The sequence below is a fragment of the Ursus americanus genome, chromosome 11 (genome assembly GCF_024610735.1).
Source record: "Ursus americanus isolate L20-20 chromosome 11, mUrsAme1.1.p, whole genome shotgun sequence".
NCBI lineage: Eukaryota > Metazoa > Chordata > Mammalia > Carnivora > Ursidae > Ursus > Ursus americanus.
The window spans coordinates 60,897,596-60,922,226 of record NC_142137.1 but is presented as its reverse complement, the minus strand read 5'-3'; the positions used below and the strand labels follow the sequence as shown (position 1 = coordinate 60,922,226).

The 24,631-nt window shown below is 42.5% G+C and overlaps 1 protein-coding gene across 2 annotated transcripts in view; it reads right to left on the bottom strand.

Annotated features, from left to right (window-relative positions):
* Nucleotides 1-24,631, bottom strand: part of PLEKHG1 (pleckstrin homology and RhoGEF domain containing G1) — a 218,388-nt gene that overhangs the window by 70,691 nt on the left and 123,066 nt on the right. For both annotated transcript variants that reach the window (XM_045805347.2, XM_087865582.1), the window contains one exon: nucleotides 17,452-17,957. In XM_045805347.2, coding sequence (XP_045661303.2) covers nucleotides 17,452-17,859 — 408 coding nt within the window. In that variant the 5' untranslated portion in view covers nucleotides 17,860-17,957. The remainder of the gene's footprint in view (nucleotides 1-17,451; nucleotides 17,958-24,631) is intronic.

Genomic DNA, 24,631 nt, shown 5'->3' with positions numbered 1-24,631 from the left:
CTTTTCAGAATGAAGACAGTGTGATCTTTCTAGAACTCAACTTTGATGTTATGCTTCCTGCAAAAAATGCTTTAAGGACTTCTCAGAGTCTTCAGCATGGAGGGAGGTCCTTCAAGGCCTGCACCCCTGTCTACCTTTCCAGACTCAACTTTTACCACTTTCTTGCCTCCCCTCCCGCCCTTACCCCCAACCCACAGACACTCCTGGTACTTTCAGGAATGTCCCCTGTCCCCTGGCTTCACTGTCTTTACGCATTCTGCTTTTACTGCCAAGATGGTCCCTCCTACTGGCAAATCCAGGCCAAGATTCTTCCCAGGAATCCTTCTGGATCCTTCCCACTCCTTGAGGGTCAGGTGCTCCTCTGAGCATTTGCATTTCTAATTCCAGGAGAGGGGAAGCTAGAGTCATGAACACACAGCTCTGCAAGAATGCCTTTGTAGTCTCTGCTCTTTGTAGTTCCTGCTCTCCCTCAAAACTGACGTCAGCAACTGCAGGTGTTCCCCTTAGCTTTCCCAGCCCCTAGCGTCTTCAGACTGAGGGCAGTGAACTCCTGAAACTGCGTCTGTCTGCTAACTGCGCGAAGCCAAGCCAGGAAGGCAAGGGTTAAGGAGCCCGGCTGCTCTCAAACTCCCTGAGGCTGAAGTTGTATTGAATTGTAACCCAACCCGGCATTCCTCTCCTGCTCCCTCCCCTCCCTTTGTCCCGGCAACTGCGATTTTTACCACCAACCTCTGGAAGATGCATTTCATGTTCCACTCGCTTCCCACCCATGGGTAACTCCCCGCTTAGCACAAGAAAAGAAACGCTCCCCTAATCAAAAGGAGATTAACTCACACCCTTTTTCTCTACCTACATTTGCATTTGGAACACCATTTAGGAGGCTACAAACAGACCCCTGCGTTGCGTGATTTATCCACTGCTTTATGGAAAACTGGACAAAAGCTGCGTCTCTTCAGCAGTTCTGTATTTGCAGGCCGCCCTCTGGCCAGTGCTGGGGAGCCCCTCCCGACTCATCTCTCACTTAGAGCTTCTGAAAGGTTAACAGCATAACTTGAAGCCCCATTACAAAACTGAAGGGACTCTTGTAACATTTCTTGTTGATCCAAAAAATAAAAGTTTTGTTTCAGAAAGAAGTATTTTAAAGTGCAGTTTAAAAGAATGGCTTGTTCTGCCTCCTTCCAAGACACACACACACACACCCCCACCCACCCACCCATAACGTCCTTTAGGCAGCTTGCCGAGAAAATTGAGGAGTAATTTTGCCTCAATGTGATTTTGATTTTGCCATTTGCCATTCGAAACCACAGATGTAGGCTGCAGCCCCTCTCCTTCAGGGGCCCACACTAGGGAAGAGGGGTGTCAGGGATTCAAACACGGGAAGCATTATGGATTCGTTCCTATTAGTTTAACAGGACAAGAGTCTTCACATTTAGAACAAGCATTCCATTTCGCTTGGGGTGGGACAGACGCTTGGAACTTCTCATCATGTCTTTATTATTTTCTTAAAACGTCCGCTTGCAGAGCAAGGTTGATTCTCACTTTTCAGGAAGCGTCATTTCACTTTTGTTAATGGATCGGTTATTGTACAAGAATCTTCTCTAAGTATGAAAAGTTCGTTGTAATTAACCGCTACAGCATGGATGAACCTTGGTAACATTATGCTAAGTGAAAGAAATCAGACACAGAAGGGCAAATATTATTTAATTCGGGCAAATTCATAGACAGAAAGCAGACTGGAGGTTGCCAGGGGCGGGGGGAAGTGGAAAATGGGGCGTTATCATTTAATGGATACAGAATTCTGTTTGGAATGCTAAGACAGTTCTAGAAAGGAGTAGTGGTGATGACGGCACAATATTGTGAATGTGCTTAATGCCACTGAATTGTACACTTAAAAATGGTTAAAATGGGAAATTTTACGTAATGTATATTTTACAAGAGCAGAAGACGTTGAAAGAGTCAATTACTATAATTAGAAAATCACTTTGTTTATGAAGGCCAGGCATCAGACCATAGATTTTAGATGCTATACCAAACATAAGGAAAGTTTCTTCTTGCTCTTCCGGCACATCAGTAAGGACTTTGGTTATGCTCTAAGCCCTAATTCACCAGTAAAATTCACCAGGGTGACCGAGGTGAGTTCTAGATGGCCTTACATTAGTTGATCTACTAAGGAGTTCCTTCCTCTGGCTCCCTAGAGCTGTCACCCCTACCCCCACCCCCCCTTGATGTGGGTGAGGGAACCAAATAATTAACTTATTTTAAACATGTAGGGTAAATAGGCTCTCAGTGAGAGCTTGGGGCCTCTCTTGGGGTAAAGACATAGGAGTTACTGTTTGGCATGTGAAATAATCTATTTTGGCTGCTCAAAGGACTTGCTTATTTCCTGGTTACGTTCTTGAGAACTGAGGCTGGAGGAGATGAGATCTCCAGTCATCTTTAGATTTCGGTTTTTTGAATTAAACTCATTTTAGAGGATGAAGCTGAGGTCAGACTGGTGGGCCATCCACGGGCACAGAGCTATGGGACCAGGGCCCAGGCCAACGCTCTGTCCCATAAATCAACCTCGGTTTCACCTAGCTCAAATCAAAATTCTGAAAATGCTTTCCTTCCACTGTTGCAGCCCTTTGTATTGGAAATGAATTCCAACTACCTGCAGGTGTGTCAGGTAACCTAAAAACTGCAACGAGATATAGCCTATCCTCTTTTTAAATTGCACAGTTAAAATAATTTTTGGAAATAATAACGTTAGATTCACAAGCACAACAACTGATGATACTTTAAAACCTACCAGAAATTACTGGCCTTTCCAAACAATGCCAATTAGATGAATAATCATATAATAATAACAACTCTCATTTGAGGGTTTACTTGTGCCTAGCACTGTGCTAAGCACTTTACAGGGAAAACCTTACAGATTTTCATAATGACATTATTATTTCCATTTCATAGGTGAAAATGTAGAGACGTGGAAAAGTTCAGTAACTTGTCCAAGACGACACAGGAAAATGGCAGAGTCAGGATTTCGGTTCAATTCTCACAGATTTTTGGCTTTTCATCATTTTGTTGTATTTTGCAAAGGGTGAGGGGGTTGGTAATTTATGCTGTCTTTAAATGTCGGTTGTTCGCTTTGTAACAATGGGGAAAAAAATTCCCTTTAGGACTGTAGACCTCAACATTGATTGCCTTTGGGAATCTGGAGAGATTTAGGAAAACCAACGCTGCCCCCAGAGACACAGATTTCATTAGCCCAGGGTGTAGCTTGGGACAAGTTCCTGCTCTCCAGGGGATACTCAAGTGCACCCTCTGCTTTAGAAAAATCCCGATTTTTTAGCTGCTCCTCCTAGCCAGATTTCTGAGGTGATAGCTTTTAATTGCTCTAATAATAGCCCCTTTGAACCTGTTTATGAGGCTTCCTATCCTTGGTACGAATCTGGCTGATGACCTCGTAATTGCACGTTCCTCATAAGGGATCTTCATTATGCTTTACTTTTTCCTATTTTTGAAGTAGAAGTTTTCTTCTAGTGGGTCTTCTTAATAAGAGTGGTTTTTGAGGAGTCTGGCTGAGTTTGAATATTAAGTAAATTTATACATTTAATCTGTAACCTTCTTTACCTTATACTTTTTAAAAATTAGGACGCAAACTTCAAAGCCGGCTCCTGCTTCAGAGCGGGGGTTGGCAAAAAAAGGGCCCCAAAGCACCAACCGGACAATGAGCACCAGTGGCCGGGCCCAGACACACTCTCGGGACCCTCCAAAGCCCACCTCTACCTGTGCTGGGGGAAAAGGGCAAGTTCACCACTTGCATTAGACTTGTCCCAAGAAGTTACCAAGGAGGGGACTCTATACCTGTTGCCACTTCCCCTCTGTACCAGCCCTCTGTGGCCATGCTGATTTTATGCCCATCAGTGGCCAAGATACAGGAAACTGGGCAATGAAAGTAATAGGTTTCCAGAAAATTTCATTAACAAGTGAGAACTCTCCTTCCTTGGTCTGTTAGGGGACGCTCCTTAAATCTTATGTTTTCCAGTTGTTTCTAAGTGAAATGGGCAGGAGACAGGACCTGGGTACCTCCCAGCACTGCCAATACTTAGCCTCAGGGTCTGGGTTTGAGCAGCTATCAGCTGTCAGGCGCTTGCACATTTTACAGGTTTTACCTCATTTAATCCTCTCGCTGTCCTAGGAAGTATGCAATACCGCTTCCTTTTTAAGATGAAGAAACCACTTAACAGAAGTTCAATAACTGCTTAAAATCAAAGGTAGTGACAACCAGCATTTGCACCCAGCTGGGGAAATCACTTGGCTCTCTGAATCTCTATTTCCTCACCTATAACAGTGACTGGGTAGAAAGACAAGCTCATTCCTTCAGCAGGTATTCAGGGATGGCCCGTTGAGGGTCACACACAGTGCGGAGAGGAGAGGAAAGGCAGGGGAGGAAAACATACCAACACACCTCAACTCTTGCAGGATCTGCAGTCAGTTTAGACCTATTTCCTGGTTCTGTAATTTGGTGTGATTTTACTTAATCAAAAATCCTACACAATTGAAAACAGCCTAACTGGCCATGAGCAGACAGATGGATAAATAAAACGTGGTCTATGTAGACCCTGGAATATTATGTAAACTTAAAAAGGAAGAAAATTCTGATGCAAACTATATATAATAAGGATAGACCTTGGAGACGTGATCTAAATGAGATAAGACAATTACAAAAGCACAAATACTGCATGACTCCACTTATATGGGCTACCTAGAGTAGTCAAATTCATAGAGACAGAAAACAGAATGGGGGTTGCCTGAGACTGAAGGAGGGCGGAACGGGGACTTACTGTTCAACGGGTACACAGTAGCTGATAGAAAAGTTCTAGAGAAGGATGGTGGTGGGGGTTGCATAACCACGTAAATGTACTCAGTGCCATTGAACTGTACACTTAAAATGGTTAAAATGATAAATTTTATGTATATTTTCCAATTTAAAAAAGAGATGAAAAAATTCTAAGTGAGCTACTATACAGCACAATGCTGTGCCCCGTAAGTGGCAAAGTAGTCTTGGTGGACAAAGGAGAATCCAAAGACACAGATGATGGGAAAACAGTTAACTACGACATTGCGGAGGCTGACAAGCTGTGCATCAGCCTGAGTTATCATTTCCTCTTCTCGGTGTTAAAGAGCAGGGATGCCCTTGGCTTTAGGCTTATCGCATCATCTCGGTAAAATTCTTCTATGTGATTAGTTTCACAAGGTGCAAACATCTTTGGAAGATATTTCTGGCCATGGGAAACTTCTTCCAACTGAAGGTTGGTTTGTTTAGAGCATAATTTCCTGAATTCTATAATTTTCTACCCACTCAGTATAATTGAATATTCAAGATGGCACACATCCAAAAGGCAGCATGATTCTAACCCAACCGAACAGGACCTGTTTTAGCAAATCTTCAATAGAATTCTGCCCACGGGCGGTCTTTGAAATATATGAGCAGTTCCTGAGCTGGCCAGTAATAATAGCTACTCAATCACTTGAGTTAACTCAAGTTTCTGAAATGCCTTTTTATTAAAAATCAAAATGCTGCCTTAAAAGAAAAGCCTAATAGAATGGGAAGGACTTTTTTGGTTGCAGGTATTTCTAGAAGTGCTTGATCATGCAAAAGAAATCAATGTACTCAGGTCTGTGAAAAGGACAGTTTCTGTTTTCTTTCTCCCCCCTAATTGCATTGTAAGGCTATACTTTCCTGTAATAAATTGTCTAACTGAATCGGCAAGTGTGGGTGGAAAAAATCATTCTAATTTTAACATCAGAAACACACTAAGGTTTACCCTTTAAATCTCCTTGGTGTACGAAGAGTTTCATAGACAGAAAATGCTATCGTCTGGGCAAGAACATTTGACCAAATTCTGCAAGTCCTTCCAGTAAAAGAAAAAGTTCCTACAACTATTTGTGTTCATAAGTAATCATATTTGTTGGTTTGTGATTAGGGTAAAAAAAATCCATTTGTTAGTTTCCAGAAATGTGAATGAACTGTCAAACTGTGAAGAGAACTTGAAATTCTTTCAAACCATTTTTTCTTAAAAGGTGGAAGTGAAAAGAGCCTTAAGGATATTTGTATAGTCTTTATTAGTCTCACTTAAGATAAATGGAAGGCCATGTTTTTTGACAGCAGGAATACTGTTCTTCAATCTTCTACTCTGAGCAAAGATGGCGGGGAGGGTCATGGTGGGGAGACTTACTTGAAATAGGCCATACTACTTCAAAAAGTACAGTTAGTTCTGCTATATCATTTGTTGTGAAAACATGAATTTGTTCCCAACATGATTAATATACAAAGGAACAATTTTTTTTAGATTTTATTTATTTGTTAGAGAGCGCACAGCAAAGGGAGCAGCAGGCAGAGGGAGAAGCAGGCCCCCCTGCTGAACAGGGAGCCCGATGCGGGACGCAATCCCAGGACCCCGGGATCATGACTTGAACGGAAGGCAGACGCTTAACTGACTGAGCCACGCCGGCGTCCCACAAAGGAACACTTTGAACTTAACTCCAATTTCTTCACTTTGCCTTTGCTTATGCAGGATTTCATCCATGAGAAACACTAGGTGGATGCAAAAAAAATGCCCCCAGTTCCAGAGAGCAGCACAGGAATACAAAACCACGCACACTCACCTCAAATGCCCACCAGTGGACTCAGTCCACCTGCTCAGCGACGTGGGCCACACCCATCCACGTCAGGCAATCTTACCTCAAGATCACTCCTCAAGGGCAACCCTCTGGATGGTCTCCTCCCTCTTCAATTTTTCTCCTTCCTCTTAGCCTATCTTGTGTTTTCCCTCTCTGTTCTCTGTTCTTTTTTCTCTCTGTTCTTTCTTCTCACTCCCCCTCGGTCCCTCTCATACTGTTCCTCTCCTACAGAGGGTGGCAGGTGTGGCAACCACGGGGCTTCCACAAGCAACTTCAAGGTCAAGTGTCATATTTACTAGAGTAGGTATGTCTTTCTTAACCATTTAGCATGTCTGAAACTGTCTCCATTTTTCCTCAGATTCCTATCTTTTTTAACTATCACGAATGAGGTTTTTGAATATTGTACTCAAAACTCATTTTTCCTGTAGGTCTTATGTTTCCCCCCCCACGTGATTTTTCACAGGGAGGGATTTTTAGGAGCACACATGTCATATGTCACATTCCAGCAGAACCAACTGTAGGCACTTCGACATGCATATAGCTCTTCTCTCATCTGTACGTTCTCTTTCTTGGGCCTTAGATATTCGATATGGGCATTAAAACAATCCCTGTCTATAATCTACTCTCAAATTATAAACTCTTGTAACCCAGTAAGAATACCCTACAAAGCCTGACTCAGGGCCCCATTACCTTTGACATCCTTAGACTGACCTCAACTCTTCATCCTGCCCCACATTTCAAGAAGCAAGTCACAAATCAGGACCGTCAGGAACTCAGGGGTGACCTTTCCGTTATCTGAGGTTTAATATTTCTCAGGGAGACAATGAGGACCATCACTGCACCCACAATTATTATAAGAATTGGTGACCATTATGCTATTGCTACCAAGTAACTTGAAAACCATACCCGGTGAAGGTTAACAATATAAATAGACTATTGTTTATCAGTGGTAAATTTATTTTCTATCAGTTCCCCTCTGGAAGGATGCAAATTGATTTCAACTTCTTACAGAAAGGCATCCATAATAACATCAGTTGGTTTGGGGCATACAAAACTGAGAATATATAAACACAATTTTCACAGTTTGGTCTTTCACTGCTCATTTTTTGCCCCAAAACCCATAATTCTCATTTTGGCTTCTCAGAATGGCTAAGAAATGAGTTTTAAAGAAGGGCAGGGCAATAAAAAGGAGAACATTCCCTTTTCTTGTAAACTTTATCAGTGTGACCATCAACCTGCAGATCCCGAGCCTCATTCTGTTAAGTGGTTAATGGCTTCAGTCCATTATCCTCATTGATTTGCCTTCTGCTCACAAGGTTTCCAGAACACTAGCAAGATAAGCACAAACCCTGCTTTTGAATGACTGCTAGACCCAGCAGCCCTGTTTTTAAACTACTACCTCTCGTGTTCAATTTTTCCAAAGAGCCCTATTTGCTGGTTGTGTCGATGGGAATCAGTAGAATGATGGGAGAAAGGGTAAAGAAAGAGGGGGTGATGAAGATATGTGAGAAGGGAGAGAGGAGCAAAGAAGACACATTGGTCTGTGTCTGTTCCAAGACCGAAGTGGAGAATTCATTTAAAACATTCTGTAACGCCACGTGGCGAAAGGGAGTCACCATAATCTCAGCGGTAAGCATCACCAAAATCGTTCTTGCTTTCTTCCCTGTTTATTTTATTTTTAGTGGTGGTCAGCGGGGAGAGGGGAGGAGGGACACACGGTGTAGTTTCACAGCGAGGATGTTTTAAGTCTATAACAACGTGTTGTTGGAGATTGCCAGTTGTTCACCGAATGTTCCCCACCCTCTTTGGGCACACAGCTAGACTACATCTGTAGTTCGTTGTGGCCACCTGAGAAGAGTGTCACCTGGGGAATGAGGCCGGGGGGTGAGCCCCTTCGGTGCCTGTCTTAGAAATCTCCCCCTCATGTCTCCCTGTCTCCTCGGGCTTCTAGCTGGAGGAGATGGTGCAGACTGCAGCGGTCCTGAAGACGGCAGAGCCTCATCAGCTGGGGTCCTCGAACGAGCGCAGGCCGGAGCACCGCTCCTGCCAACCCTCACACCCACACGTGACTGTTCCAGAAGAACGAAATACACTCCTGTTCTATTAAGCCACTACATTGGGGGTTTCTATGTGTGACTGTGCCTTAGCCCATCCTTACACAGGCATCTAAGACATGTTCCAAATCTGTAGAGCAGAGGTTCTCGGCCAGAGGTGATTTTGTCCCTCAGACGATGTTTGGCAATGTCTAGACATATTTTTGGTTGTTACGAAAGGAAATGGTGGCGGTTCTCTTGGCACCTAGTGGGTAGGGGCCAGGTTTGCTATGAAACATCCTACAACACCCAGGACTGTCCCCACAACCAAGAACTGTCCGATCCAAACTGTCAGAGGTACTCCTGTTGCAAAGCCCTGCTCCAGAGAGAGTAAGAAGAGGGCAAAAACGTTGAACCCTTCACTAGATTCTAAGAGAAGATTTCCAATAACAGTGCAGACTACTGGCAAAAGGAGTGGGCTCTGGAATGAGACCCAAGTTTCAGTTCCAGCTCTACCACTGTCTATGTGGCCTTAGACAACTTACTTTGCCCTTTGTACACTCAATATTCTTGTGCTAAAATAGGAAAATTATACTGATACCCACATGATGGGGCTGTGAGTGAAGATGCGGCTCACGCCTGTGCCCGATATACAGTAAGTACTCAAATATTAGCTGCTGTTCATGTCCATTTCCTAGTATTTTTGTTGTTGTTATCAAGGCACATATTTAGAAAATTTACAAGTGTTAGATACATAGTGTGTTTATAGCTGTTGGAAACCAGCGAGGTGGTAGGAACGGTCACAAAGCTCAAGGCTGTCACATTGATGATGTCACTGTCTACCGTGCTCCCAGGAGAATCTGAACAATACAGGTCTTTTAAATAATGTTCCTAAGTTTTCACTGAAGATCTAACCACAAAGATCTGGAGAGAATAACCCAACCTGGCAGCAGTCATTAAACACAGGTGAACTCTTGTGAAGACCAACAGCTACTTTTCTGTGCTACGTTTACATATCGACTCTGCAAACTTCTACTCACTTTGCTCTCACTAAATGCTGTCCACCCTGAACATGTGCATTGTTCATACCTTCTGACTGGTTGCAAATGAACAGAGCCTTCAACATGGGCAGACGCATTAGGACTGGACAAAAGTGAAAACCCAGGTCTCTGCCCTCCCTCCCACATTAATTACAATGGGTAGGACAGATGAACACCCAGAATCACTGTGTTGAAATTGAAGACACAAGTAAACGGAAAAATAGTCTGTGCTCATGGGTTGAAAGAATTAATACTGTTAAAATGTCTGCACTATCCAACGCAATGTACAGATTCACTGCAATCCCTATCAAAATTCCAATGACATTTTTCACAGGACTAGAACAAATAATTCTAAAATTCGTATGGAACCACAAAGAACCCAAATAGCCAAAGTAATCTTGAAAAAGGAAAAAAAAAAAGCCAGAGGTATCACAATGCCTGATGTCAAACTATAATACAAAGCTACAGTAATTAAAACACTATAGTCATACATACACACACACACACACACAATACGTATGTGTGTGTGTGTGTGTGTGTATAGTTCATTAATTTACAAGAAAGGGAAGAAGAATATATAATGGGGAAAAGACAGTCTCTCCAATAAACAATGTCAAGAACACCAGACAACCATATGCAAAAGAATGAAAATGGACCACTTTCCTACACCATATACAAAAATTAACTCAAAGTGAATTAAAGACTTGAATGTAAGGCCTGAAACCATAAAACTGCTATTAGAACATGTAAGTGGTCAGCTCCTCAACACCAGTCTCAGGGATTTTTTTTTTTTTTTTTTTGGACCTGTCTCTTCAGATAAAGGCAACAAAAGCAAAAGTAAACAAACGGGACTCATCAAACTAAAAAGCGTGTGCAAAGCAAAGGAAACCATCAACAAAATGAAAAAGGCAGTGTACTGAATGGGAGAAATATTTGCAAATCGTGTATCTGATATGGTTAATATCTAAAATATATAAAGAATGCATATAACTGAGTAACACAAAACCAAACAATCTGATTAAAACACGGGCAGATGATCTAAATAGATACTTTTCAAAGAAGACAAACAGATGGCCAATAGGCACATGAAAAGATAAACAACATCACTAATCATCAGGGAAATGCAAATCAAAACTACAATGAGAAATTATCTCACACTTGTCAGAATGGCTATTATCAAAAAGACAAGAAACAACAAGTGTTGGCAAGGATGCGGGTAAAAGGGAGCCCTCGGCAGGAACGTAACTTGCTGCAGCCGCTGTGGAAAACAGGATGGAGTTTCCTCAAAAAATATAAAATAGAACTCCCATATGATCCAGCAATTCCCCTTCTTGGTATTTATCCAAAGGAAATGAAAACATTAATTTGCAAAGATATCGGCACCATTTCATTGCAGTATGGTTTATATACGGATATGAAGATATGGAAACAACCATCGATAAATGAATGGATAAAGAAGACGGGGTGTACATATACAATGGGGTACTACTCAGTCACAAAAAAGAACGAGATCTTGCCATTTGTGGACCTTGAGGGTATTACGCTAAGTGAAATAAGCCAGTTAGAGAAACACAAATACCATGTGATTTTACTTTTACAAGTGTAATATAAAAAATAAAACAGACAAACAGGGGCGCCTGGGTGGCTCAGTTGTTGAGCGTCTGCCTTTGGCTCGGGTCATGATCCCAGGGTCCTGGGATCGAGCTCCGCATCGGGCTCCTTGCTCAGCGGGAAGCCTGCTTCTCCCTCTCCCACTCCCCCTGCTTGTGTTCCCTCTCTTGCTGTCTCACTGTCAAATAAATAAATAAAATCTAAAAAAAACCCAAAACAACAGACAAAACCAAATCGAACCAAGACTCACAGGTACAGAGAATAGAGGGGTGGTTGCCGGAGGGAAGGGGCGTTGGGGGCAGGGCGTGAAATGGGTGAAGGGGATTAAGAGGTACAAACTTCTAGTTATAAAATAAATAAGTTATGAGGATGTAATGTACAGCGCAGGGAATACAGTCAATAATACTGTATTAACTTTGTATGATGGCAGATGGTAAATGTGCTTATTGTGATCAGTTCACAATGTATACAAATGTCAAATCACTACATTGTACACATGAAACTAGCAGGATATTGTTATGTCAATTATGCTCCAATAAAAACAAACAAAAAGAGAAGTGGAAAGAAATCACTGTATTCCTCCTTCTAAGGTTTTGTCACTGAGGTGGAGAGAGAGGAGAATGAGGTAGGGTAGGGAAGAAGGAACACAATGACAACAACAACAATAACAAAGAGATCTGGCCATGCATAGTCGAAGTGAGATTGGGGGGATAATGTACAGCGATTAGATGTGCTCTTTAAGGAATAGCTCCAACACAGGCAGAACACTATTTAACAGGTTTGCTTCTAAATTATCATAGATCTTAAATGGTTTTAAGAAAGATCTCATTCACCCATTATGATAAAAGCCCTCCAAGGGAAAAACAAATAGAGACATTCAAATAAAAGTACTCAAAGGCCACGTAAAAGAAAAAGTACATTAAATTGTGCCAAATCCCACAGTGTAAGTTCTTTATGAAATCCACCCACATAACAAGCCGTCATTAAAAACAATTCCTGCCAAGTCCTACACTCCAGCATTGAACACGTATTTCCCCCAGTATTCTTTAAAAACTCTACACGACCTCATAAAAAGTGTCAGTATAATAAATGTTATTTAAACTGGAGGGAAAGCATTGAGTGAGGACATCTGCAAATAAAAAGGAAATAAAAGCCATGACCGTTGACCTCTTCTCAACAGCCTTCTCCCTTGGTTCAAGACCCTTCTCCTCTTCTCCAGGGTCCTACGCAGTTACGGCTGGTCCAGGGAATGCCCACAGAGAATCCTATTTTCATGGCTAAGGGAAGAGAGCGGCAGAGACACAGACTGCCCCTTTTCCATGCCAAACAGTCTTGTTTCTCCAAGAGGATCCAAAGAAAGCCAGACTTCATAAGAAAACCACATCCAAATCGACAGCGTTGTCCTGGAGGGCGGGGTGGCCCCAGACAAAAGCTAACTCAGATTCCGTTCTGAGTCCAGTCTCTAAGTGAAGTCTCTACTCGGAGAAAATGGTGGACAGGCCCTACAGACTCCTCAGGCCTGGTCCCTAGGTTTCCTTCTTTCCCTCTGCAGATGGGAGAGAAGGCTTGCTTCCCAAGTGCAAGAAGATTATCCTTCCAACTAACATGATGCCTCCAGTATTAAGAGCAACTTCTTCTCGAAGCCATGGCAATGGACAGAATGGCTTTCAGTGTGTTTCACGTCACCAGGCATGTGAAAAGCATCCTTCTTTCCCCCACCTACCCTGACACTGTCTACACTATCACGCAGTAAACAAAGGGTCCCTGTAGGCTGATAAACACAAGAGTTGGGGGGTTGGAGATCAACATTCTAATCCTTGTTCAGCTACAGCTTTTGAACAATGCTGAATGCTCTCAACAAAGCTATGCTTAAGGCTTTGGCTCTTTAAGTTTTAAACATTTAGGCTGTGATACTCACTTCTCAGCTTTTTAACACACTGTGTGGACAAAGGTGCTTGAAAAGAATGTTAGCACTCTAGAAGATGATAGGAAAAAATAAACTCATGTTACACTTAGTCTTTTACCTGTTTTCTACTAAATACACATGTCCTCAATGTCCCAAAAGATGATTTAACGTAGCATCTCCAAAGATGATATTTTGTAGTAGGGAATTAACTTCTAAATGCACAGCATTATATAACATTATGACCTATTTAAAAACTTTCCTAAAAGGTTAAAACAGGCCATAAACTCTATCTGGGGCCAAATCTTATGAAGCTTTCAAAGGCTCTTTTATAGATCATTTAGGAAGATTAAAGAAACTCCCTCTACTCATGAGGGTCCCCACTCAGTCATTGTAAGGTTCCATTAAAAATGAAAGAGACCCTTATTTTCTACTTTCCAACCATGGATTTCTATCTCTCCACAAATTGTCTCATTGGCTATTTTACTTTTAACTTCTAAAACTTGCTTTCTTATTTATTACCTCATTTTGTCTGTGAATGCTATTAGGAGCCATATATAGAAATGAAAATAACAGCTGCATTGTTCCTTTGAGTGGGGGGGACAGTCAAGATCTCACCTCTCTTTCTTTCCCTCTTTCTCGCTCTATCAAATGTGAAGTGTACAAAATTAGATGACTACCATGTCTGGCAAAGAAGCAGAGGATGAAGCAGCCATGGTGGGGAGGAAGGAGCAGGGGGCTCAGAACAAAGGACCTGGGGAGGACTGCAAGAAATAAAGAGCAATAGAGATAAAAACAATAACATTTTTAAAATGTTCAGGAAATGGGAAAGGAAAAAGACCTACATATTTGGGATTAATACTATCTTTCTACATAGGGGAACAAAAGGCAGATAACCTTCTTTGTCTGTGTAACCAACATCTGGGGATTCTTTTGCCTAAATAAGGTTGAAAGGACCTCTTCTCTGAAGTCAGTTACGGTGGGACCAGGTTGAACAGGTCAACGCACATGGTGTTAATGTCTCTCTCTCTCTCTCTCTTTTTTTAAGATTTTATTTCTAAGCAATCTCTACACCAGTGTGGGGCTCGAACTCGCAACCCTGAGATCAAGGGTTGCACGCTCCACTGACTGAGACAGCCAGGTGCCGCTGTGTTAATGTCTCTTAAATCTATGTATATATCAGCGATCTTTTACAAAAATGTTTCCATTTATAAATCCTACACACAAACCTAAACCTGACCTGTGGGGCTGATGGATAAACATGGTATATGGATAAAATGTGCTACCGATAAGGGAAATTCAGTTGACGATGGCCGTGGAAGTGTATTAGGTAGATGTGCAGAAAATCAGAAATGTGCTCCTGCACAGATGAGACGTGACTTACCAGTATCTGTATAAATGCTTAGACTTTTTTTTTCCTACTCAGAGGTAATTCTTGCCCACAAGAAGCCAGCTAACAAGCTCCACCCCTTAGGTGTGGTGAGAACTTGTATTAGCAGGTTGTTAACGAACAGTTCTTTTCCCATTTTAAAATTCTGCATTTGAAAAACTGAGGGTCTGTGAGAAATCAGCTACAGAATTGTAAAAATATGTTAGAAATGGATCAAGGAAAACAGATTTGAATGGCATGGACACTTTGTATGTTAAAAGAATACCGATTTTCACAGTCTTTATCGGGTAGAGTTGCTGCAAGTGGAAAAATAATTGGTTATTCTTCATCAAGGAAAGAACTAGATAAAATGAGTTTACCCAGTCTGTGAAAATTGTGATCTTGAGAAACAGAGGTGGCCCCATAACCAAAGTACGTGAAGAAAAGGCTGTGACAACCAATCCCTCATCTAGAGTCTGGTGGAAAGGGTAAATAAGCCAAAGCATTCTGGTGAATTCTGGAACAAAGCACCATTTTACTTGGACCTACATGGGTGCCTCCCACTACATTTGGGACTTTTCTTCCCCAAATAGTCCTCCTCCCAACATCCTTCTTCACCTTTCCTCACCCTAATTAGGTGTCACCTCAGATTTTCGGTGGATTCACTGGAAATAATCCAATTGCATTGAAAATAGTAATGCCGGCATCACCGGTTTAAATTTTCTTCCTAATTAAATCTCTTGCTGTAGCGAACTGACTCATCTGTTTACTTTCGTGAAAGACTTTAGGTGAAACACAGTATAGCTGAATGGTGACCACTCTCAACCAACAAATTCGGATGCGCTCCTTTTACTGACTGCTTCCCGTGGGCCGCACATCCTGTTCGAAGGGTTTTCCATGTATTTTTTCATTCTCATACTAATCCTATGAGGCGGCTACTATTTATTAGTCTCATTTTAGAGCTAATGAAACACAGGCACCAATTCATAGCCTCGAACTATGGCCCCTGGGTCAAACATAGCCCTAAAGTTTTACCGGAAAACCCATACCCATTCATTGACATAATGTCTGCGGCTGTTCTGAGCTACAACAGCAGACCTGAGCGATTAGAAGTGAGACGTTAGGGCCCAGAAACCCTAACATTTACGCTCTGGCTCTTGATAGAAAACGTCCACCAACCCCCAGTGTAAAACATGGTTATTTCACCGATCATGGGAAAAAAAAAAAAAAAAAAGGGCAAGAACATCTGGGCAGCTTGGAATAGAACTTCTACTGCCACTTTCTTAGCAAAAAATATCCTGTCTTTATCGGTCCCCTTTTGTTCAGATCTTACCCACTTCCTCTCACCAAGGTTTATCAACCAGTCTCAGAAAAAAACCACAGTGCTCGTGGAATGTCAGTTTAGTAACTTACGGCTTCTCTCTCAGTATGGTGAATTTTGATCAGGTAGGTGGAGAGATTTCCAAGAAAGAAAAGAAAAAGGACACACCAGAGAAGGACACACCAAAGAAAGCTTTGACAACCGCGCATTTCCTGAGAGGTTGAAAATTTTGGGCAGTTTCACAGGTATTTCTTCGCAAGTACAAATGACATCATCGTTGAAATTACCAAGAAAACTGGCTGCTGCAGTCTACATTTGGGATCACATATTGTTGGTTGAGCATCAATTGATTTTTCTATTTTTACCAGGAAGTTATGTCATAACTATTTTTAGTAGACAGTGTCTGGTTCTGTCATTTATGGAACTCAACACACAATTATGCCTCAGAATTTTTTTTCTAAGGCTCTAAGAATGCATGTATTTGGTGCAGAATGTGCTCATCAGCAAATATTCCACTACACCCTGAAACATTTTAGATTAAAAGTCTAAAACAGGAAGTGGGCACTAACAACTCAAAGAACTTGGTATATTCCCAGGCAGCAAAGTGGGTCCAGCTTTAAAATACATAAATTTGCCTTTGAAATAGTCATACTTTTAATCATTAATTGAGAATGAGTTAACATCTGAGCTGCTCTGGTAATTTTTACTTTATCCTTAAAAACCTATCTATAAATCAAAGTCAATTCATAACTCAATCTCCAGAGGACCTAATCTGGCCCATCAGCTCAGCCCGATTCACATGGAGTCGAATGATTTATGCACACTGGTTCACTATTAAAGTGAAGTCTTTAATAGAGACAAGACAAAGCCCGAGACAAGACAAAGCCCATGGTTTTTCTCTTCCCTTCCCTTCCCTTCCCTTCCTTCCCCCAAACACCAACCAATAGAGAACAGCACCCAACAGTGGCTCCCAAGCTCATTTGAATCACTTGGGGATCCTCCATCATCCCTCTGCCGGGGCCATACCCCCAGGGCCGTGAAATCCCAGTCTCTGGAGGTGGGACGCAGGTATCAGTACCTGTCTGGGAAGCTCCCAGACACCAGTAGACAACTGTGATTACGGTGAAGATAGCCAGACGGACTCTGTCTGGATACACCTGACATTTGCGAGTCAGGACGCTTCACACCCTGCTTTGGAGCCCCCGTGGAGCACTTGGAGCGCTCAGACAGAGGAGTTCTTAACACGATCTACTGGGGGACGCATTGGCACCCTCATTCTGGCTTCTAACATGTAATCAGTGCATTGCTGCAAATACGAAGAGGATTTTTAACACAACGAATATGGCCCTCGGGTTCCTCTTCAGTGATGATCTGTTTCAACATTCACCCTACTTCTGCGTCTTAGGAGACAAAACCTCCCCCATACCTGGCTTTGCTCTTTACTTTGCAAGCCTATTTATCCTGCACGATAAGCTTTAAAAGGACTAAACAAAAAAAGTGTGCCTTACCTCTACGATGCTTTTTAAGTCCTGCACATAAGTCCTTTCAGTCTCCAGGATCTCCTGAACGACTCTATCCACATAGAGGAGCTTGGGGCTGGTGGCCGGCTCTGCACCTGGTCTACCCGGCCCGTTTGCTTCCATTCTCCGCTGGGCCCGGGGCTGAATGTGGCCGCCTTCGTCCACATTCTGTGGCCCAGCCGGGCCGTCCCGCTGCAGCTCGCTGCTAGAAAACGGCCGGGCTGGAATCAGCTCCAGTTTTATGGCCCCGGCTTCCTTATCTTGGTGAAACAAGCCCAAGTGGCTGTTTGAGACTAAGGTCATTCTGCTGCCGAAAGAACCGTGGCTGTCGCGGGAAGAGGCTGAGGACGACGTGGAGCCGAAGCTGACCGGGCGGTCACTGTCCGAGAGCTCCATGGCCTTCAGTTCCTGGGAGCGGGGCTGCCTGCCGATGGTCTTGCGATCTGGAGTTTCTGTTACAGCTGATGGCACTTCAGGACCCAACGGCTGCACATCTATAGTCATTAAAAAAAAAAAAAAAAAGAACAACAACAACAAAGGACAAGGTAAGTATTTTTAAATTACATCAGACAAGGTTTCAGGGTTAAAACCTAGCCCAAATGTATACAGGGTCAAAAGTAAAAAGGGAGCGGGTTCGTTATAGAAGGAAATGCAAAGGCACCCATGTAGGTCAAGCTGCAAAGTCAGAGTTTCTAAAGCATCACCTGGGAACATGTGAGAAATGCAGAGTCTCAGGCACCACCCCAGACCTCCCCAACTTCAGTCTGCTTCTTAACAAGACGCCAATGCCATTTGTGCACAGACTAAAGCTCGAGAGAGCCTGCAGCCACTGCCTCCAAGTGGGATCACCTGGGATGACTCGTGCACGCAGACTCGTCCAGATTTACTGAATCAAAGGCTCAGTGGTCAGGGCATCAGGACTCTACGGCCCTAACAAGCACCACAAGTGATTCTTATGTGCTTGAAAACACACCCCCCGTGATTCGTATAGAATCTGACCGAACACTGTTCTACAGTTTAAGTAGCCCACCCTCGGTCCACAAAATTTCAAGCTGCCATCCTGGGTCCACCACTGCTTCACGGACGCTGACAATTTCACATTTTACTTGGATACGGCATGAAAGAGAAAGTGTTGGTATGGACAATAACTTTCTGACACTGGACAACAAAAGCCAAACTGTTTAAGATCCATGCCTTCTTTCAAACCTTCTCTCTCAACACAACATTTCTCTCAATCTCTCCTTGAAAGTTGACATCCCATTTGTGGTGCCTATGAAGTTAGACTATTACAGAGATACTTAACCACAACATTCCCCACATAAAGCTAGACAACACGGCCGTGTAAATACACAATTCAATAGTACAGAAACTCAATTATGAGGAAAATGATGTATTTTTAAAGAGACAGACCCATTAGTGTTTTGAAGTGGGCACTGCAAAGTCAAAAGTTCATTTAATATATGTAGCATTTAAATCCTGAGGCCCTACGTGAAACTGAAGCTCACAGAAGCTATTTTGGTGAAACACACCAAGTGCCAATCTTCTTCATTTGCAAGGCAGGACCAACATTGTTTTCCCCTCATGAGATCCCAAGTTTATGGAACAATATGCCTTGCAGTGAAGAGTGTGACAAATGAAGATATTTGCTTCATTTCCGCAGGTTAACTTACTACCAGGATCCATGTTTACGGGTTTTCTTAGAAAAATACAAGAGTACAACTTATGTTCGGAAGTTTATAACAAAACACACAATAAGAAGAATATAGATGAATGATCATTTTTCAAAAGGAACATGAATTTGGTTTGGCTCTGTAATAAAGATTATCAAACAGCTGGTAGCGATATTTCTAGAATATAAAGAATCCATCAGGTCTGTATCCTTCCACATCCTGACTTTCTCTAGATAGTTTATATTCATGGCAAATATGAGTGCCAACTTATAATGCAAATATGACAATTATAAATATAAAAGAACTCAATTGGGTCAACAAGCAGGAATGGTAAGAAATGTGTAGGAAATGAGTAATTTATCGGCGTAACCACTACCACATGGTATAAACTTGCCACAAATTTTTAAAGCTTTTGCAATATTCTTTCTGCTCGCTCTATAACAACTTTATGGCCTATAAAACATGGATTGGTTATAGTAGTTAAAATGCACTTGCCCTAAAAAGCCTGATCCAACTTGAGTATGGCAAAAATCCAAGAATCAGCCAGGCTTGTAGGTGTGCTTACAGCAGGACACACTTGCCCACATTTGGGACTGGTGTTAAGAAAGTCCTAGGCAGTTGAAAGTAGGAGTAGACCCAGCATTTTCTTCCCCTCATGATGGCATCCATCATAACCATAAAACCATGAGGATGACCTCACTTTCAGAAATGGGTACTACCTTGGGAAGTATATTGGATTATTCTTAAGGTCTCAAAGGTCCAATGAGGCAATGATTTAGTACTGAAAATAAACTGGATATACTGTCCCTGAAAGCCAGGGCATCTGGAAAGGTCCAGATCAGCCTACTCCCCATAGATCTGGACACACCTTCTCTCCAGTATGGAAAACTATATTTAACAGTTATATAACTCTTGGCACATATCCATTATCAGGATTGGTGGAAATGAACACAATAGAGACTCATTTCTTTCCTTTTATGTCAGGTTAGCCAGCCAATACTGGGACTGAGAGGGATGAAAGGGGAGCAAAAGTGGCGAGGAGTTTCAGAGGAGTCCATGATGGGCTGCAAGGGATGGCAGTGCCTTTTACACTTTCAAAGGCAGGAAAAAGTGGGATATGAAACTCAGGTCAACAGGGGGGTCCCTTCATGGATAAATCTTAAATGGCAGCATGAATTTGGGCCCTGTTCCAGGTAGGGCTTCATATATTCTAATACCAGGCCATGTATTCTAGGCCGCTGGGCCAGCCTATTCTTCAGACTGCCAACCAGGCTCTTTTAAAATAGAACATTTGAGATATTTGGTATCTGTAATATGTAACCAAGCTTACTGCCCCAAATTAAACACCTTCCAAAATTACCGAGGACAGTAACATTGAATGCTAAGTCACATAATGGTATATAATATGAGACTGCATCTGCTAATGGACCACATTTTCATGTTGCTTCATTGCTTAGAAGATAATTATAGTTTTCTCACATGAGGAAATGGACCTCATAAAAACTGCCTCGTCTTGTTCTCACCTCCCTCGAAATAATTTAAAATTTACACCCTGTCTGGCTTATCCTTCCTAATATAGCCCACCAATTACTGATATTTCTTTCCAGAGCTGTACTATTCAAAACAGGAGCCAGGAGCCACATGTGACCACTGAGCACTTGAAATGCAGCCAGTCCAAAATGAGACATGTTGTAAGGATAAACTATATACCAGATTTCAAAGACTTAGTATGAAATAAAAAAGTACAAAACACCTCCTTAATAATTTTTACATTAATTGCACGGTGAACTAATATTTGGGGATAATGAGTTGGATAAAATATCTTCTTAAAATTATTTTCACTGGTTTCATTTTGCTTTTTTAAATGTTGCTACTGGAAAATTACAAATTATATATGTGGCCTGCATTGTATTTTAGTTGGACAATGAAGTCCTCTAGATCATTACACTGTTCTGTAAGATTAAAATTGACTTGCTTGGGGCGCCTGGGTGGCACAACGGTTAAGCGTCTGCCTTCGGCTCAGGGCGTGATCCTGGCGTCCTGGGATCGAGCCCCACATCAGGCTCCTCCGCTATGAGCCTGCTTCTTCCTCTCCCACTCCCCCTGCTTGTGTTCCCTCTCTCGCTCGCTGTCTCTGTCTCTGTTGAATAAATAAATAAAATCTTTAAAAAAAAAATTGACTTCCTTATCAATCTTTATCCAAATAATAGTGAGTGGAGAGGTGCGTACAATTCCAACGTTGTCTTTTCTTCGCCTCCATTCATTAATACACCATATTGTTATGAGTTAGTAAAAACAGAGGCGCAAGACAGTCACTGCATACTAGATATTGGGGTCATCGTTCCCCTGGTAAACAGAAACACCCAGATAGAAAGCCGTAGAACAAGAAAGCCTCTTCCTGCACCTTGAGTGAAGGATGCTGACAAGTTGTACTAACATTTGGCTAACATGTTTGTTTCTCTTCTTGTAACCTCTCTTCCTTCTTACCAAAACCCAAGCACTGGGCTATTACACAGCAACTTCTGAGAATTGCACATTGCTGATGGCCCATGTCAGTGGGTCTTTTGACCATGAATATCCTAAAAGAAGCTGGTTCTGCCTGCCTGGAGGGTCTTGGTCCGTCTGATCCTTGGGAAACCCGGAGGTGATGTTCGAAACCCAAGTCGAGCATCTTGGAGTCTTGACTCTTACAGCCAGAAGTACTGTCAGCCTCCAAGCCATGAACATAAAATATTCCTTCTCGTGCCATCCTCAAGAAAAAGAAAACAGTGGCTATAGAGCTCCACGTAGGTATGCTTTCCCACATTTTACTTCATGACAAGTCTCTCTCTCATTGTTTCTAGGTGGGAGAGCTTTAATTCCTCGGCTTTTCTTTGTTTGCTCCTCAAACTTCCATCATTTTAATTGCTCTCCTTTGGAATGTCATTGTTAGAATCAAAAGCAGCACTTGTTGGCTCTAACTTGTCTCAGGCTGACTTAGGCTTGAGGCAGAACTTTCCATGGCAAGTAAAGCCCAGGCTTCCTGTGACCATGTTTACATGCTGAAGGGGGGACCGAGGGGTCCACAGCCGACCACTCCCTGTCACAACCCCCAAGGGGAGCTTTACGAGGCAAGGCAGAATTCTATGCACAGCGGGGGCTGATGCGTGATCAGGATTTCCAAGCTCTGCTCATTGCTATTCTAGACTTCAAATAGCTAGTCTGAGCTCCTTGGCAGGGCAGTCATGGATATCAAGAGAACGTGTTGAGCTCAAGACCAATGAATAACTAAAATTATGTAGTTCCTTATTATACTGCCTGTGAATTTCTCAAAAAGGGGAAACCAGTAGAGACACTAAGTATAAGCAAGAAGTTCTTCTCTCAGCCGGTCTTAGGTAGAGCCTCAAAGTTGTAGACAAAGTAAATGAAAAAAACTTTTTAGAGTTGAGGTTATAAGAAATGCACATTTCTATATGTCAAATACGACCCCTGGTATTTGAGGAGAATCCACACCTCTGAGATAGTAGATAGTTTGGTAGATAAAAGCCACCGAGAGCAACATGAATTTCTCCCTCTTGGTTTTCTAAAATACCCACGATTCTTCCATTAATAGCAAGGCCAGGACCGCAATTCCACCTGTTCCTTAATGCTCAGAGTACTTACTCCCGATAACATGATTTTCATACTTACCTGCAGTTCTTTGGTAATAAAGAAGTAAAAAAAAAAAAAAAAAAAAATCAGACTACCGCATTCATTCTTAGTTTTGACCGAAGTACTATGGTGAGGCAAGATGCTAACTTTAGCAAAAGCTGGATGCAAGATGTAAAGGAACTCTGGACGATCTTGGAAAGTTTTCTGTAAATTAAAATTTTTCCAAAGTAAATAGTTTAAAAAATGGTGTTATCAGAGAAGAGTGGGTTAAGTCAGTATTTGTACAAGATCAAGAATGGGAAAAGATGTTTTGCAAAAATGCCCTTGTTCAAACAAGAAGAGGTTGAATGAGAACACAAAAACAAAGATTCTTTCAAGCTGTAAAGTCTGATACTAAATATTCAGGGAATTTACTAATGGATTCTCAGGCCAGTGGATGGAAACGAAGGGATACAGTGGCTACTGTAGTTGATAGTTAATGCAGCTAATAGATAAAGGGCCTCCGCTACGCGGTGACTCTAGAATTTCTACATTTAAGGGCACCAACATGCCAGTGTGGTTAAAAGGGAATTCCCTTAAGGCTTTTGATATAAATGCAGCTGTTTTTACCTTTACGGTCGGCTTCGCGAACAGAGGCTCGGCCGAGTACATGTCCTGGCCTTCCCACCAAACCTAACAGCATGGCGGTCAAGTTCTCCTCACCAGTGGAAGTGATAAGTGCCCCTTTGGGGGTCCATTTCTCAAGCATTCACCATCATTCCTCCACATTCTTTCCCTTCCCACAGGAACCCAGCTGGGGCAGGGACATTGCGGGAACCATGAACATGACACAAGTAACCTAGAATATGGCAGAGCATGAAGACAGAAGGAGGCTTGCACTAAAACTGGGTGTGGACATGCCCTGAACCACCACACAGAAAAGTCTGGTTATCCTGAAGCTGACAGGCTGGAGGAACCATGTGGTGAGACCACGTTGACATGTAGAGAGACGCTCAAGCGACCCTAGCTGTACCGGGGCCTTCCGATCGTGTTTCCTGCCACTGTACCAGCTGTGTGAGTAAGAAGCCTCCGAGGGGACCTCAGCACTGTCATGTCTGACTGCAACTTCACGAGTCCCTGATTCAGAACCACAGAGCAGAGCCTCCTCTGAACTCCTGACTCACAAAACCTGGAGAGATTAGAAATGATTGTTGTTGTTCCAAACCACGAGGCTTTGGAATGATTTGTTAGGCAGCAAGAGATAACCTGAACAGTCTCCATGATAACGGATTAGCTTTCCCATAATATGCCACTGCTTCAACTCTGCATCGAAATTATCCTAAAAAAATCCAACCCAAATCAAAACAAACTAAAGCCTCAAAGTTCATTCACATGTGTCATTACTTCTTAAAATTTTACAGGGGAGCAAAGTCAACAAGAGGGCTCAAAGCTGGACTGCGGATCAGAGACTATGGTTTCTGATTGCTCGTCCACTCTTCTTTGTATTTGGACATAGATGCGTAACACAGTAGGGCAGAAAAGGCATTTAGAGATCAGGAAATGCCCTAAACATAAGCTCCTTGCACAAAGCACACGGTCCCCATGTGCTAAAAGCCAAAAGGGCCTACACAGTGTGTGTGTGTGTGTGTGTGTGTGTGTGTGTGTGTGTGTGTGTAGGTAGAGGGATGAATATGTACCCAGCCGTGTGTATAGAAAGAGCTCAGAGGATGGGCCAGAAATTAGGTTATGACATAACAGTCTCTCTTTTGGTTGGAGGGTTTGCATTCATGCCCTGGCTCTGTACCATCAAGGTTTGTACTACAGTCTTTGGGTTTCAGGTTTCCTCACGTGTAAGGTAAGTAGCCGGACTACCTGATTTCCCGGATCCC